The following is an 18,670-nucleotide window of genomic DNA, read 5'->3' on the forward strand; positions in this document are numbered from 1 at the left end:
ACTGTACTTAGTGCATGTAATTCTTTGCTCATTAATATCTTTTGCAACATTTTCTAAGGAGCATTTTGCATTTCTTCTAAGTAATAGAATTTCTCACAGGATACAGTATGCAAGATTTACTCTGCAGATAATTAAAGTTAGACTAGAGTTGTGTTGCGATTACCTGGCTTAGCTTTATTAATAATAAAAATAATAATAATTGCTTACACTTATATAGCGCTTTTCTGGACACTACACTCAAAGCGCTTTACAGGTAATGGGAACTCCCCTCCACCAATGTGCAGCCCCACCTGGATGATGCGACGCCAGCCATAGTGCGCTACAACGCTCACCGCACATCAGCTATCAGTGGGGAGGAGAGCAGAGTAATGAAGCCAGTTCATAGATGAGGATTATTAGGAGGCCATGATTGGTAAGGGCCAATGGGAAATTTGGCCAGGACACCAGGGTTACACCCCTACTCTTTTCGAGAAACGCCTGGGATTTTTAATGACCATTGTTCAAGTCTATGAATGGAGTGTCTGGAATGGATTGGCTCTGTGCTATGAATAAGGGCAGAGAACGGAGTATATCGGTGTTATGAGTAAGGACTGAGTGTCTCAATGGTTTTAGTAAGGGCTGAGTGTCTTAGTGGTAGGAGGAAGGCTAGAGATCGGAGTATATGTATTATGAGTAAGGACTGAGTATCTAAGCACGGGGAATGGAGTGTCTCAGTTTTTGTAGTAAAATGGAAAATGTTGTTTTGATCAAGACTCCAAGGTGTTGCTATTTAATCTCATAATTAAGACCAGAGAAAACAGTATATTAGAGTCAATATTAAAGCAGACGTCACCTTCTAGCTTGATCTTTTATATTTTCTTTTATATGTCCTACATTTTTTTAAATACAAACCTTAACTTAGCCTTAGGAATCAGTCCAGCCAATGAAGTGCTATTTCAGAGCATTATAAATGATAAAATGAAGTTGCTGGAATGGTTCCATAGGTTTATGTTATTCTATAGCTCCAGACTGTGGGAAAACCAAACATTTGGAACAGATCAGAGATCTCTTCCCAGGATAACTATATGACCTCCTGTAGTCTACTATCACAGGGTTGTGGAAAAGTTAGTTTCTTCCTGCTTAACTGCAGTATCAGTCTTGGTGTAGTTGGTGATCTTGAGGAAAGGCAAGTCCTTTTAAAGTTTTTATTGAAAGAAGATCCTCATAGCATCAAAAATATCTTGTAGTAATGGGTCTAGTCTTCAGTAAAAGATGTGGGAAATTGTGTCGCTAATTCAGAAAATGCATCCTCTTCAAAAGGTACTCGGTTCTCAAAAACTAATTTAGACTTAAAGCCTAACTATCTTTCTTCAAGCCTCCATCACTCTCCAAGTCCCACAGGTCTATAAGCCAACAGACACTGACTGCCTTTTCCTCCTGGCTGCTTTTACACGTCTTCCCACTGACACAGGACAGTGGCCATTTCCACCTAGAGCCTGTCCAATGTGCTCTTCTCCCTCATGGAAAAAAATCTAACTCCCTCTGGGTGCCAGTTATTTAGTTAGCCCAGGTGTGTCTCATTTTGGCCTTTCTCCTTAATAGGCATCTTTTCCCCAGAGCCACCTCTTCCTTCCTCCCAAGCCAGTTCTTAAAAGGAGTCAAGGTATGAGCTTCAACACCTTGGCGATTTAACTTATTCCAGACTCCCACAGCCCTTTGTGCAAAACAAGTGCCTCCTGTTCTTAGTTTTAAATTAATTTCCTTTCAGTCCACAGGGTTGCTTATGTCAGTACATTTGAGGATTTTGAATCTTTTCATCTGGTCCCCTCGTAGTCTTCTGTGTTCAAGAGAAGGTAGAAAAGGTTCAGTCCTATTAGCCTGTCAGTGTGGGGTATCTAGACACTCTTCTCTGGACCTACAACAAAGTAGCCATATCTTTTTATTAATGTGATGATCCACATGGGGCACAACATTCTAAGTGAGGTCTTACTAATGATTTGTATAATTTTAGCACAAGAGCCCTTGATATTTACTGTACACTTAATTCATAACATAAACATGAGAAGAAAAACAAAAGAGCAAGGCCATTTGAACCACGTACATCGTTAGGTTGGCATTACTTAAGCAATCTGAGGATGTCTTCCAGCCATTTCATGAAAGAAGCAATGATTCTTGCTTCTAAAACAGGGCTGGGCAGCTGTGGACTCATCACAAACCTTCGCATAAGGTGAATTGGACTTGCTTCATCGCGACATTGGCCCCTCCTAGTTATTCTTTTGTACAGCAAATCTGTGGAAAAAGCCAAGTCTCAGTAGTCAAACCTACTGTACTAAATCTACAAAACAGGACGTCAATGACCATCACATACTGGTATCTGTGCCTGCTGTCACTTTTCACTGACTGGTGTGGTAGTAAAGCAGTTGCTTTAAGCTGCACTCCAGTTTGACTATTATTAACAATAATCACCTGAGACATAATGGAGCATTCTGTACTGTGTAATGCATTTCTTGTGGTGCACTAGTTTAAGCATGGACTAGGCTAGACATTCTCATTGAACACTTTATGTCAGATTTTATTACATATGTACATTTCATGGATTTGTTGGCATCAGTTCATGCATATTAGCACAAAAAAAACCCTACTTAGCAGCCTTTTGTATCCCTTTCCAGAAATACACTAATTCTTTGGCCAATGCAGTTAGTCTGAAGTGCCTCTTTTCAGCATTCTTGGAAACATTTAAAGAAATCAATCAACAAGGTGTGTCATGTTTAGATTGTATCCATTACTTAATACTATTGGCAGAACCTCTCCTTCAATGCAAGTGAATCAGCCTGAATGCAAGAGTGAAGCCTGACCTGAAAGTGACCCAACCATAAAGGTTTAAAATCCAGCATGATGTGAACTTTTATTGCTGTCACAAAAATACAATTACCCAAACCTGGGTTGTGAAACACAGACAAGGGGTCACAAGAGGAAACTTCATCTAGGACAGAAAACAGGAAGCACAGGAAACACTTTACACAAAGAGTTGTGGGTATCTGGATCAAGTTTTCCACTCTGGTGGCTGAGATCCAATCTCTGGTCTCCTTCAGGAAATGGTTTAAGTTTTTTATTCAGCTAACTGTTGAATTTTTTTAACATCACTTTATTGGCCATCTTTTCGCATACCCCAACTTGCTCTCCATGAGTCACACGGACAGGGAGAGAAGCTTGAGAATTTCTAAATGGATAGAATTAGCTTAAAGACCACCTCTTCTTTGTTTCCATTTCAAGTACTTATGTTCTTAATATGATCAATTCTGAGATATTTCTAGAAAGACAGTAACATTTAGTACAGAAGTTACTGCACAAGATACATCGATAGATCCATGTAATGTTCTATCGGCTCAATGTTCTCAAGTACATGAAAAGGTCAATCAACATTTAATTTTTGTAAGCCTGGATTTGCAGGAGATAACTTGTTTTGCTTATAAAGGGGGTTGATTATGAGGCTAAAAGAGGATCTTAGTGCTGAAATTGTTGCAGAACCAGTGCAGCACTGAAACACACCCAGGAAACAAACATGCCCTGATGGACTGAATGACCTTTGACAACTTTTCCTATGACCTTTAATGAATGTTACTGAAACATACCATTTCTTCCATTTCAAATCCCTGACCTTTAGCTCTGCGGACCACTTGGAAAAGTTCAATTACAGCCTTCTTCTAAAAGGAGCAATGAAGGCATTGTAGCTCACTCAGCAAACTTTTCCTGCTGAACACAGGATTGACAATGTCTGTTGTCAATTAACATTGCAGATTGTTTTTGAGTGACTGAGGTATGAACTCCTTCCAGGTCCCAGAGCTGCTGCTGCACAATGGAATAATCACTCGATTTCAACAGTAACATGTCTTGGCATGATTCCATTCCCATGTATACTAAGTTGTAATGCAAGCTGGTGACAAGCCAGCTCATGTCCAGTAGTTTCCCACACTATGGCCTGAGCCCAGACCACATTGCTGTCATTTTGGATTCTGTGGCTTTTTAGCATGAAAAGCGTAACTTGTTCCTTACTTTAACACTGAAAATAACCAAAGTAGCAACTGTTCTCATAAATGTCTGATTACCAGCCACCCATTTTTTATCATTACTTAACTCTCAGCTTCCTTGTTTGTCATCATGTTGGCATAAGGTTTTCCTTTGCAAAACAGTAGTATGTCACTGCTCCTAGTTCACAATTCCATTAAATATTTTAGTATTCTGCTCATTTTGTATTTTATCAGTTTTGGGGCAGTGGAGCTGCAGATAATTATGTGTCCCACCACATAATAACAGAGCAGCCTGGACAAAATTAAAGTGATTTAAACCACATTTGAATCGATAGATTGCAATTTGCATCATTTCCCTAAACGCTGCATTTCACCATACAGTTTAAAAAAAAGCAGCAACAGAAATCTGGAAATCTGTTGAACGGGAGTTTTCAGAGGGGAGAACTCACACAAATTCAATACTGAGATGTAACAGGCAGAGTTTCCTGGGAGTTAATTACCTCACACAAAGATTTTGTCAGTTTGCAAAAAAAATCTCCCAAGAAACTTATTAACGAGTAATCAAAAAGAAATGGTTATAAAGACATCAGACTTGAGATGATGTTAATCTTCCAAAAAATATCAGTTTAAATGAAATTGAACAGACCTTATTCAGCAGAGACAGACCTTTTATTCCTCTATAAACTGCAGAATATTGTATATAGCCTATAAAGAAATGTATATGCAAAGCTTTAAAGCACTTGCCATAATGTGCTGATCATAAGAGACAGTGCTCTGCCAGGAGTGTTCTTTATTAATGTATTGACTTGCATTATTGATGGGTGCATTATGGTAATGGCTGTAGGATGTGCTGCATATGAGAAAAGCTGAATGGGCACATTTAAACTGCACTGAACAGACTGGACCCATAGTTACCCCCCAGCAGAGGAAGCATGCTGCTAAAGTAAGGAGATGAATGGTGGCAGAGATAGCCTTAACGTTGTCCCCAGGGGCTGGCCTATCAGTTAGAGTCAGCTGGTTAGGACTGCACTGAGGTGGAGCGAAGGAGAATGTCCTCTGAATTTGGTCAATATTAATCACTGGGAAACAGGAAGACATGAGTAATGTAATGAAAACATGCTAAAAGATACGTTTGCTATATTATCCATCCATCCAATCATTTTCTAACTGCTTTGTTCAATACAGGGTCACGGGGAAGCCAAATTATATCCCAGCAAACAATGGCTGCAAGGCAGGGTACACCCTGGATGGGACACCAGTCCATCACAGGGCACAGACAAACATAAACATGAGCACGCTCACATGAGGGTCAATTAATCTATTGTACCATTACTGTATATCTCTGGACTATGGGAGGAAACTGGAGCACCATGAAGAAAACCCATGTGAACACAGGCTGAACAAGGAAACTCCATGTAGAGAGCACACTACTGTAGGAACTGAGCCCAGGGCCCCAGCGCTGCAAGGCAGCAATGCTGACCACTGCACCATCGTTCTGCCCAAGTTTGCTTTATTATTTACAGTACTTGATAATGTTTGTATGATTTTCCACAAGATCAGTGCAATGCAAACATTTTGAAATAATGCAATTTTTACTTTAATATAATCGGCCAATTTCCTCGATAAGTCAGGTATATATATAAATGCACCCAAAGCAGAAGACACAAATGCGTTTGGTAGCTTAGGCTCTACCATCACACAGACCCAGACGGTGACAGCTATGAAGAAAGGTGACATTCATACGTGGACTCTAGACTGTTGCAGATAGGCAACAACATCACTTTGTTTGGGTGTGCTCATTTTAATTTGAGGCCCTGAAGTTTTCACATATAGTTATGACTCACTTTCCTGTGTAATTTAAAAAGTATTTTAGGAATGTACAGAAAAGATGTGCACCTTTATTTTTCAAACACCCTGAGGGTGACAGTAATATGAAGGAATGAGGTTGTCCACTAACAGTTGTTTTCTTTTATTTGTCATTACAACTCTTTCACAGCTTTTCCAGCATCGGGACATGAACCCAAAAGGGCACAAATGAGCTTCTCTGGTAAATTGTAAGCAAGAATACAGACCTTGTGAGAGAAAGTACAACAGGGGTATGAGCAAGTACGGTACACCAATCTCCTCCGACTGGGGGATTGAAACTGCTGATCAATACAATCCCCAGCCCCAGTCATTGTGAGGAACCACCAGCCTTCTACTACATGCTTTGGTAGAGGTCATTTGACGTGGTGTCTGAGCAACTGCACATTTTATTTCCTTAAAAATGTGAGCAGTGCAGCTCAACACCATAGTTAAACAGAGTGAAGTTTACAGGCGAATCACTGGATGTGCAATGGAAAAGACAGAGGGCTGTAAATAGACTAAGCATCAGAAAACCACTGTTTTAGACGTTTAGACGTATTGTAAACTTTTAAACCAACAGGCACTGAAGATTAAGGAATTTCTGTAATATCATGAAAATTTGTTGAAGGCCCTGAAGCCTTTGGAGATAAGTTGGATACGAATCCGGTAGACAATGCTGGCCATTGGAATAACACAGAATGCACTCAGGCTGGTATTGAACACAAGACCCATGCAGCACCAATGTTAACTGCCAAGCCATACCTATAATAACATACTGTTTCTATTTTCTAAAGAGCTCTTAATGATGAGACACCACAAGGTGCTTCCTGATTTAAATAATTAAACAATATTAAACTTAACACACTTCCATTTTAAGCCTAGTTCTAAACTCATTCTCTGTCTCAGTCAATAATCTGCAATGTATAACCTGCTCAGCCTGATTTTGAAAGATGTCTTGATGTACAGCTTGTGTTAATACACTCCAGGGAAGCTGAGGCAGAGAATCAGCCTGATGCTCCACAGCAGGGCCAAAACCATTTGCAAAGATCATGCAGTCCATTACTCCCTGCAGTCAGGCAAGCTCGTAAAAACAAATGAGCAAACATAAAACATGTCACAACACAGCGGGAGCTTGATCGTCTTTTAAATTTGAAGTTAAAACCAAAGGGTTTTCAAATCAAGAGCCACAGGGACTGTGCCTTGTTCATGGCATCACAGTCTTCTACAGCTACTGCACATCTTCATTCTCTTTTCTTTCACATTTTCCACTGTAGAGCTCGTATGTTAAAGTGAACAGCTGCCACGAAGAGACAGTGCCACTGCATCAGAACACTAAGCACAAAATGGAGCAAACAACACCGCTTAGTTGGTTTGGCCTTGTGAATCTCAGAGTGCATCCTACTATCTGAATGGGGAGATTGGAAGTGCCCATCGCAGTGGTTAGCATTGCTATGTCGCAGCACAGGGGCTCTGGATTAATTTAAGATCTGGGTGCTGTCTGTGTGGTGCTTGTACTGTATGATCTTCTCGTGTTCACATGGGTTTTCTCCAGGTGCTCAGTTTTCCTCCCTCAGTCCAAAGAGTTAATTGGCTTCTGGGAAAATTGGCCATAGTATGTTTCTGTGTGCCCTGTCGTGGACTGACCTCACAGTCCAGGCTGTCCCCTGCCTTGTGCCTGTTGATTCCCAGGATAGGCTCCAGGTCCCCCACAAACCTGAACTGAATGAAATGGTTAAAAATGGTCTGTGTCCATTTTTTAAAGTTGGGTGGATGAAAATGTCAATTAAATGTTCATGAGAAGACAATAGCCATGGCCCTGTGTACATTATCCAGTCCATTTCAGCTGGTAAGGGACTTCATTATCTAGATGCGGAGACAAAACAGAGTATTTTGGAATACATGCTGTTAGGCTGTAAGAATGGATGAAGCATTATGTGAATACGTACATAAAAATGGGTTGTAAATTTACGGCTATGATAGTCTGTTTTTCTTGCTTATAATACACACTACAGAGCTGTGAAGAAGAGACACATCAATCCTCACAGTATTGCTCTGATGAGAATAAGCACATCCAGGATAAAAGTGATGTTTGAGGTGTAGGTAAAATAGCACTGTTATACTGTTTATCTGCAACACGATGACTCGGACTTCCCCAAGCACAAAACTTCCGGTCCATCTCTCAGTCACTGCTCACTCAAAATAACACAGGTACAGCTTTAACGAGGGTTGATATTCTGGAATCATATTCCTGCCAACTCTGCTATCTGAAACATTCCTCCCCAAGCTGCTTGCTGAAATGTGCCTGCTGCATAATTTAGCGTTTCCTATTATATCCGAACATAATTCCATAAGAACATGCAATATTGATGGCTGGATTTGTACAGCTTGGATCTCCATCCCAGAGAAACTGTAGCATGTATTATTCACAGCCTGGCCTCCCAAAAATCTTTTATGCCCTTTGTTCAGTAAAGGAAAAAACAACATTCATCTGGTTCTCAGAAAAAAAGCAGGAAATACATTTTTAAGTCTCCTTTTGCATAGCTGTTTGATACTTTTCACCTTGCAGGTTCTTGGGAAAACAATGCTGATCAAAAATGAGACCAAATATTAATTCAAATCCATTTCTCAATCTCTGAAAAATAAGATAAGATAATATGCTTGTCTTAAACACAAGACTCAGCATCTCATTCAAATGACTAATTGCATTGCTGTACAGTACAGGTTATATTTCAATTCCCCAAAGAGCAAGCAATTAAAATAACAGACTATTAAAAATTTAAATGAGTAAAATAAACACGATTTGCTAACAGACTGCAGATTAAGTCTGATATGTGCTGCAGCTAGTAGAATTTCTAAAGTGTACAATAAATATGCAGATCCTTTAATATAGTTTTATTCAAATGCATAACTTCTAATTCAGTTCGCTGATTAAGCAACTTTCCATATATTACACATTTATTAGTGAAAAGGTAGAAAGTATCTATTAAAGCCTTGTACTGTAGTACCATGGTTTAAGCTCTCTTTTGGCACAAATAACTAATGTTTTCTCATACAGAAATCAAGTCAGATGGCCAGGGAAAAGGCTGGAAACCATTAAAAATGACTAAATCTTTGCGCTTGGCAAATACATTGACTTTTTTCCTGGCAGACAAAGGCTCTTTGCTAATTACCTGCTCATGCCCAATATAAAGTGCTAATGGCTTTTCTTTTCATGTCTGCCCCCAGGCGAGACGTATTCGGAGACGTACAGCCTGACGGAGGCCTGCCTGCCCTGCACGCAGTGCACAGGCCTGCTTCGCATGCAGGCGCCCTGCACTGACACCAACGACGCCGTGTGCGTGTGCGGCTACGACTACTACCGGAACGAGCTGACGGGGCAGTGCCAGCGCTGCACTGTCTGCCCGCAGGGCCAGGGCGTGCTAGAGAAGTGCTCTTACCAGTCAGACACCTTGTGCGAAGAGTGCCCGGAGGACACCTTCTCCGACCAGGAGAGCAGCCTCGACCCCTGCATGCCCTGCACTATCTGCGAGGAGGACGTGGAGATCGAGCAGGAGGCCTGCACGTCCACCTCGGACACCGTCTGTCGTGGTAAGACCCTGCTCCAGCTCCCCAGCTACCCAGAGTCCTGCTGTGTGCATGCCAGCACAAGCTAGAACGGACACAAACACATCCTCATCTGCTAGCCTGTTCCTCTGCAACATTCACCCGTACAGACAGCAGACCTTTTCAGTTTCCCCGCAGTGGTGAGAATGTGGTGAGGCAGTCATGCAGTCAGCCTCCTGCGGGATTGCCTGTTCACATCAGAGCGGGCGTGAGGCTCTGCTGCCGGGCACAACTGTGTTGGTGTCTGCTCTGTTTTGTGCTTTGTGCTGCGGTGCAGAGGTTTTATTTCTGTGTCAGATCTTCCCATTTCCTGCTAAGGCAATGCTGTGAAAGGGGATGGATACAGTATGTCTGATCACATGGCATGCAATTAGGATGTGGCTGGAAAAGATTAACATGTTTGAGATGTGGCTGGAAAACATCGGAGAGACATATATTGAACCAAATTTTGCTTAAATTAATTTTTGGTTTACCGGAAATGTCCACATCCAAACTATGTACAATATATATGTTCATTTTTCACACACCATGGTAAAATTATGGTAATGCAATCTAGTGAAGCGTAGTTAAATCATAGTAAATCAGGAAGAGATGTAATAAAGCCTTGGAATAATAATATGAAAGCTCAATGGTAAGTGAAAACATGGGAAATCCCTGTGCAGATTCATGCTATTTACTGGTATTTCCAGCAGAGATCTGTAGTGTTTAGAGTTTTAGTGTTATTAACATGAAACTCCTGTTGAAAAAACTAATATATTATGCATCTGTAATGCTGTCTGTTCATATCTACTGTATATGACATTTACTTTATTCTAAAAGGTTGGAAAAACTTCGAGGCATATTTCCAAGCTCGGCTGTAGGCAGGAAAAGTTCAGAGAGCTTCATTATCATCATCCAGAGAACAGAGTTACAAACCAGAGCCAGCCATTCAGCCCATCTGACCATGCAGGAGGCTCATGGAGCTCATGGCCTGCACTGCTGTTCTCATCTGGAGAGTTAATCAGAATCTTTAGGGTCAAAACAAAAGATAACATTCCAACATATTTAGTCTCAGGAGAATTTTCACTTGTACTGTGCAGGCAGGCAATATTAATTAATGTTGTAAAAAATATTAATAGGTAGCGAGAGATTTGTTTGTAAAGTTTTGAGAGGGTAATGAAAAGTGCAAATCAGAATTTTAAAACTTAAAAATACTTAATACTGATGTGACCTTCTCTGAAGATGGCCACCTGATTCGATTTCAGAGGAAGCTCCCGATGACTGTGTGGGGTCGAAAGATCTTTGCAGACTGTCTTTTACTGAAATAGCCACTTGGCAGAGCAACAAGTGCAACAGAGTTTGTGCTCCTGATGGAAAGGCTTGGCATTGGAAGCATGCTTACAGCTCAAGAATGCCTCCCAAGAGGAGAGTGACCTCCATTTCCATGCCTGCCAAGGGAAGCCTAGCAGTTGAAAAACTGGGATTCGTTTAAATGCTGCTGCAATTTCACAGTAACCCAGATGCCATTGTTAGTGTGTGGGTGGTGCTGTCATTACACAGGCCATAAATGTAATTTCTTCAACAGGCCCAACAATGGCCTCAGAGCCTTCAGAGACAGAGAGAGATAGTAGCTAGTATAAAGCAAGCAGACATCTGATCAGAGGTGACAAAGGTCACATGTGTGTCAGGAAACGGCCTGTCATTGATCATTATTATGCCTGGGGGGAAGAGTTTTGTCTCACTAAAGAACAAGTGCCTGGTCTATGGCGACTGAATGAATAACACAAGAAAAATATTCTGTGCATCGATGAATCAGAGTATTCAGCTTAATGACATTGCATGGTGAAAGACAAGCGAGTTTTACAGAACAAGAATGTCACGTTGATCTGACAAGCAGTATCCATTTACATAGATATATGTATAAAGACAATTACTGCATAATAGATAGAAAAAACCCTTATCACACACGAACTAAAAATTTATGTATATACTGTATATATTACCAATTCCATAGGCATAGATTTTGGGCATCAATCTATGGTTAAGATTTCATTATAAATATAAAAATCTAGCTAAATTTAGAAAAGGCATTGAAATTTTATTTAAACAACTTTTATTCCATCTTGGATAATTTCCTGGAACTCATGCATAGTACCATAAAATTACTTACATTTAATACCTTAGCATGTGAACTTTGAAAATTGCTCTGTGAGAGATTATGTTTCAGCAGGGAGAGAGCAAACAAGAGCTCATCACCTCAGAACTGTGCAAGACCATCCCACAATCTGAAAAATCTGATTACTTACACTATATTATAAAAAACAGCATGTGTTCACAAGAATTGAAAAATTAAAAAAAAACAAATAACAGTTGCTATGATAAAGATCCTTCAGATGAAACATTAAACCTACTGTAGGTCCTGATTTAGTTGTCAAAGATCTTCATGGCACTGTTTGTAAGAGGGATTTGTCCTGGCTAAATTCTTCTATTGGTTTGTACAGTGTTAAAGTTTATTCTTTACTCAATTGGTGAAGGAATTTCTCCACCTGATCTGGTGTATATATAATCTACGAGAGCAGAATAGCTGCAGTGCATCACCCTGATAGGGGCTAAACTTCAGTGATGGAAGTCCTCTGGGATTCTCTGGGATGAAAACATCTGATGATTTGCTTTGGCAGTTTTCAGTCTTAACATGCTTAACCACTACATACTGTATGAAAAGTTCAGCTGACTGTCATCTGACAATACACTGAGTCATATCAAGGGCTGGGGTCAAAGGTGCTGGAGTTAAGATCAACTCTAACCAATTCTGGATGGTTTTGCTCATTGGATTCAGAGCTGAAGCTTGAGGAGTAACAAGAATAATTCTATATGTTGGCAGGCTCAAGCTATGTGCCTATTGTCAATATTTCACACTGCACTTAGAAGAACCACCAATATGCATGATCTGTCTTTTTAAAAGAGCAAATACAAATATTTTTTTTTCTGAGTTGCTTTATTTAGAATATTGTCCTTTGATGCCCCCTAAAAATTACTTACTTGAATTAATTAATTCTCAGGGTAGTTTTAGCGAAAGAGTTTATTACAGGAAAGTGTATTGGTCAGAATGCAAGTGGTCTCCCATTTCTGCATGACCATCATCTTGCTGGTTTTGATGTCAACAGTCCAGGCTATCAATCATGGTCATAGAATACTTTAGGGTAGCAAATTTCTATTAAATACCTGTTCTACCTCTGACTCACTGAACAAGATACTGAAATACTCATAGAGTTCCACCTTGCAATCACATGAGATGTTGTTTTCCTCAAAGCATCTAAACAACCAGAGCCGCAGCACATATTTTCAGAACACATGAATAAACCCTGAATGAGACTGGTTGTTCATGCATTCTCAGTTCTAAACACACTTCATCATGTTCATCACGAAACACACAGGGGCCATGTTTTCACAGGAGATCCAAACACCAGCTTGTAAAAAAGCAAAGGAGACCAGAACATGGAATCACCTTTTAGACAGAAGCAGATGTGGTATCGAGTATCTGAATCTTTTCATTACAGGATGTTGTGAGGTTAGCTGTGCTTCCAGCTGCGCCTGGTGTTTCTCAGGCTTGAGGTATTTCAGGTGCTCAAGAATATTAACTGAAAGCAGCCGCTCCCATCTCTGCACAGATGGAAGAAAGGTGTAGGGTAGACAGCAAGGCTAAATGAGCACAAACACGTACACAAACATGCGCACAGAAAAAGACAAACATGCATTCAGAAAACGGTGTACTCAAAGGGAAAGACTGAACACTGATCAGAAACATATACCACTCATTACCTCAACATGCAAGTCCTTAACGGCTTTTTATTATTTATGTTAAGAAGTGCACACTATACTATTTTTCATGCAGGTGTCTAAATATGTTATTTAAATGCTTTACCATGTCAAATCATGATTGAACTAATTGACCATGCCTTCTCAGCTGAGTTGAGTTTATATACCTTGGAGGCCAGACACTTGAATGAGAGAGCTTTTACGATGAGAGGAATCAATTGCCCACGGAAGATTACAACAAAAATGCAATTTACAGCCGTTTCAACAAAAGACTTTAAGTCTAATTTTGGACTGTTGTTCTTTTCAATGCCAGATAAAGGAAAAAAGCTGTGAACAGAAAGGAAGCAGAGACTATGTCAGTGTTTGGGTGTCTGTTGTTAGCGTATCAGAATTTTCAAGCTACCACATTCTGGCTATAAATCATAGAGGGGTCATTTGTTATGTGCCTTGACAATTCCCAAAGTTCCTACTTTTCTTAACCCAACTGACTGTACAGTATTTCCTTAGGATCATGCAGGATTTCAGAAAAGTTAACAGTGATGACAAGTGAGCTGGAGTATAAATTATTAACACGTTCCACACATCCATCAAAGCATCCATCCTTTGCCTCCAGCCTGTTTCACAGTTCCCAAATGTGTCCTTTGACTCCATGTGCTGCACTAAGTGTGAAGAACTGACCCGGGCAAGAACTGCCCAAAGGTCTTCAGACTCTTATTAGCGCTTCAACTTCAGAAGGATTGGTTTGCCTGAGCCGTGGGTACAAGGCATTGAATCTGAGGTTCAGCTCCAGGCCAGACTTAAACAGTGTCGACAGGAGCCCCGTGGGGGAGCAGAAGTGGGAGCAAAGAGTACAATACACACTCCCCCACAGTGCTGTGCCCCTCAGACCCTACTGCTGTGAACCCAGTCAGGCCAAGTTCAAAACTTTGCTCAGCTCCCTTATTGGGTGCACAAAAACATATATAAAATCCCAAAGCAAAAGTTAATATTAGACTAATTAAAAACTAAAATTGTATGTCAAGCCTGTTCAGAAATGTATATGGGACCAGTATCTTCTAAGCAGATGAGATTCTGTCTGTTAAGCGTTTTCCAATGTAATTGCACCGTGGTCTAAAACAGTGCTTCCTTTTTCATGATCCCTTCAATAAACGCCCCAGTGCTTACGGATATCTGCTTTTCCAGGATTTTGAATTAGGGGTTTGATTTCATGTTTATAAGGAATCAAAACTACAGAATAAATCGTGTGTTTCATTAACTTATACACTAATGTATTATATATACACACTGCATATTTCTGTTAACCTAATTTGTATTAACATATCCGTGTCAGTCATGACCTTCAGCTTTGTGACATGATTAGCTGTTCTCCTCTGAATGCTGCATTTTTGCAGTACAATGTCTGTTTTGTAGTCCCTTGCAGTGCAACATGCAAGCGAATGTTTGAAGTGATGGTTGCCATTTTTAATTGGTGCTGCTCACATATTCCTCAGCTGTCAATGAATGGTGTCCTCTGTGCCATGGGTTAGCACATCAGAGAATATAATCGTCTGGAATTCAGCAAGCAGCTGCACAGAATTCCTCCAGCATTGCTTCCTTACTGTATTGGACCAGGCAGGGCACAGGGACGGTAATACTTGTGCTTAGTCGACACTTCATCCATTCAAACCAATTTTCCGGTTGTAAAATTCTCCAGATTTTCTGTGGAAGGCGGTCACCATTACTCACTGGCCTGTTGCCTGATGCCCAGGGTATGGACAGGGTGCAGTCGATAGAATGAAAAGGCCAGGGTTCATTAGCAGTGCTTTGAAAACCCTCAACAAATATAAAACAGTGAACTTGATGTTCCAGCCCTGAGCATGCATTTCTCTGCGCAAATGGAGAGCTTCTTTACTCGTGGCTTCTGTGTTTACCATTTGCATCAAGTCAATGCCGCTATATTCACAGGTAGCTGTGTGATCTTAGTGTATCATATTATATACAATGTGCTCTTGGTTGCCTCGTAAGACGGTAGTAGACTGTCTGTCCATTCTGGCTGCTTCCAATGAGCCATTTCTTGTAGCAGGAATACGTTTAGATACTATATATGGTTTTTAATCTGTGTCAGGTCATCAAAGACATACTGTACAGGAGATACATATCGGTGAGCTCCAGCAGTGCTCCAAGTCAGATCTGCACAGTAATTGTAGCCAGGAGCATCAACGTCAGGCAGTCAGCCAACAGCCATCTATGAAGTCAGCATTAGTACCAGCCTAGAAATATGCATTAAGACTTTATAAGTATCCTAATAGGTTTACAATATTCTTCTTGTTTTTATTCTTGTTTTATCTACATCAATGTAGAAACCTACAGGGATGTCTACATTATCTGTATTTACTGTATAAATACAGATAATGTATTATACACATATACAGATTTACTGTATAAAACTATTAATAGGAATCAACATTGCATGTCTCTTGCAATGCAATTTTCTGAAGGTATCCATGCCTCCAGGAAGAGAGTTAATAACCTTACAGTTTTAGGCTAACATGGCAAAAGTGTGTAATTCATTAATTCATTAGGTTAAATGAAATACTTTGGTAAGCATTGTACAAACTGTGAGAAACTATGTAAAGGCAATGTACCAAAATATCCATAACAAAATAAAACTTACTTTAATAAGGGTGACACTATACAATACTGTATATTATCCTGTAATGTTTATCCATATAGTTGGATTTTATGGGTGTTAGCCCATTAGTGTTACCGCTTGTGAAATAAAGGGTATCTATGACATCAAAGCATCACTCGCAAATTGGAATAAATACTCGACACTCTAGGAACAACGAAGCCTTTCTAATGTATTAACAGTTAGCATGGAGGGATGCTTCAGCACTATAAGCCAGTACAGAAGAAAGAGGAAGATGTTATTGCGCAGCTCAGACCTGGGCTCTGATCAATAAATGCCATGGTTCTTATCCGCCCGATCGGGTTTCTCCTATTGACCTCCACAAAACAGATCATATTCTGCTGCAGGGTGCAATTCCATTGCTGAGCCCCCTCTGTCAACCCCTAAATACCGCCCCCCCCCCCCCCACTGCCCCTGCCCTCCCCGCCTCTCCTAGCGCAATGTGTGTGCTGCTAGACTTGCTTACGGTGTGGGGTTTTTATCTTAGCTGATCCTACTGATCAATCAGAGGTCTGTGCTGATTGTCCCTGCCAGCCTGAAATTACATATCATTACTTGATTCATAGTTCCCTCAATAGTTTTCTTTTTGTGCTCATTTCAAACAATACTGGGGGCCGACTTTTGAAGGTTTCCAAAATAAAGGTTAAGACATCCAAAGAAATGAGTGGGAAGATTTTTAGAGACAATACCCGGAAGTTGCTCTGGTGTTGCTTACCTAGAATAGGTTAATCACTCATGTGCAGCTATAAAGCTTTTATTTTTACTGTAATACAAAATTAACGCTGATTACAATAGTATTTTAATTTTTTTGGTGATCTCATTAAGATCAGACTGGCATCGGCATGAGACAACTGGACTACACAAGGGTTGTGACTTCTGTTCTCAACACACTTTTCTGCCTCAATACATTCTTCAGGCTGGATTAGTCTGTCAGTGCTGTGTGAGGACTGGCGACTTCAGACTTTGGGATAATAGGTTGTGGTGGCAGAAACATGCAATTGCAGAACAGAAGCAAGGCCAGGCAGGGATGCCCTCTTCATCTTCTTAATAATGAGCATTGTGAAAAAGCAAAAGATCTGCATGATCTCAGTGACATATGAATGAATCAGGAAAGTATAAAAAAGATAATTTGTTTATATATAAACATGAAGCAAAATCCTCCTCTGTACACTTAAGAAGTCAAATGTCTTTGTTGAGCTTCCCTTGTGTTTCTCTGTGATGTGGAAGAATAGTGATGATCCAACAGGCACACAGACACTTTGCTGCACAGTCTCATACAGTCCTAATGGCCCATTGATCTCTTTCAATGACACTAGCAAAAACAGTGGATCCATGTGTCTGCAATGAAAATAGACCTCACCTTGTTCTTGCTAGGTGTTCTGGGTTTCCTCAGCTGTCAGCTCAGTTATGAGCCTCATTCATGCCCTTACTGGGGTGTCTTTCTGTTAATCAGCACACTGCATTTGACCTGGAAATAATTTTACTGCTGTAGTGCTCTAGTGTTTGTCAGTTTAGTGAAGCAGAATGATTATGCCTTAAATCAAGAATCATTGAAAGACAGTGACAAGGGACAAGTGCTAGCTGAGGCCTAATAAACATAGTACTTGTTCTGGTGCTACAAACAAAGGTCAAAACAGCCAAAAACAGGAGACGGCCACTCATCCCACTTGATTGCTGAAAGAACGTTGTCCAGCCACTTCTTAAAGGATCATGACAATCACTTTGAAAAACACATTTTTTTGTTCCAGACATTTTTGTCTGAAAATATGTACAAATATCAATGTACTATTGTTTCGTTGTTGAGGTTATATTCGGACTGCAGCGTTAGTCTTTCAGAGTTTTGAATATTTAAAAAGAATGATGTTATAACCCCTGTATCACCCTCCCGAGTGAGTGATAGTTGTACAAGTGAGAGGTAGCGAGTGACCTTTTCTGTTCTGCAGTCTAGTACACAAGCTACGAATTACCTATTAACTGATGATGGATCTTAGATTGTAGTATGTTCAACTTATTTCACTGTGATCTGAAATACTGTAGATGTGAACTCAGGATTCCAGGGAGAGGAGGTGTTAATTTTTGGTGTTACCTCTTTTTGGATGACATATCTTTTCATAAGGGGGAGTCTAATTTTTTTCAGCTGCTATGATCTCAGGGAGTCAAAACCCCATGATTTAAAGAGGTATCTTATCAGTCAAAGAATAAAAAAAACTAAATGAAATCTATTTCAAAGGAAGTAAGTATTCTCAAGATCCTACAATTTACATGTGATTTCTGTTCTGATTCTCTGTGCAAGTCCATATCATGCTTTTAAATTATCAATGGGCAGCCTACTGTATAGCAAATTAATTAGATGGGCACTTTGCCCACAGTTTGTCTGCAGAGAAATTTAGGCTTTGTTTTGCATATTTGATATTTTTGTCCTAAATGAAAATAGAGTAGCCTGGGCAGTTCCCCCCTGTCCCCTGGGTTCACTCTGCCTTGCCCAATGCACAATGGAAGGGCTCCTTTTCTGCCCTCTGTGTGTCCTGTCAGTGGACACTGGCAGCACATACCATACCAACCCCTGCAAGGCATTGCATTCAGTAAGTGCACACAGATCATTATGGATCAATTAGTAGACTCTGATGAAAAAACATTGATCACACCTGACTTCTGTGCCAGTTTTATTTTTGTACACAGGAAAACTGCTAATCAGGTAATCATTACATAAAGACATAATTTTATCATGCTCACTTGAGACGCGAGGGGCATA

The 18,670-nt window shown here is 40.3% G+C and overlaps 1 protein-coding gene across 1 annotated transcript in view; it reads left to right on the top strand.

Moving 5' to 3' along the window:
- LOC148814565 (tumor necrosis factor receptor superfamily member 16-like) overlaps positions 1–18,670 on the top strand; it is a 51,905-nt gene that overhangs the window by 16,041 nt on the left and 17,194 nt on the right. Inside the window, exon 3 of the mRNA XM_088906481.1 lies at positions 9,078–9,440. Within this exon, the coding sequence (XP_088762607.1) occupies positions 9,078–9,440 (363 nt within the window). The remainder of the gene's footprint in view (positions 1–9,077; positions 9,441–18,670) is intronic.

Source organism: Atractosteus spatula, chromosome 26 (assembly GCF_055471065.1).
Source record: "Atractosteus spatula isolate fAtrSpa1 chromosome 26, fAtrSpa1.hap1, whole genome shotgun sequence".
NCBI lineage: Eukaryota > Metazoa > Chordata > Actinopteri > Semionotiformes > Lepisosteidae > Atractosteus > Atractosteus spatula.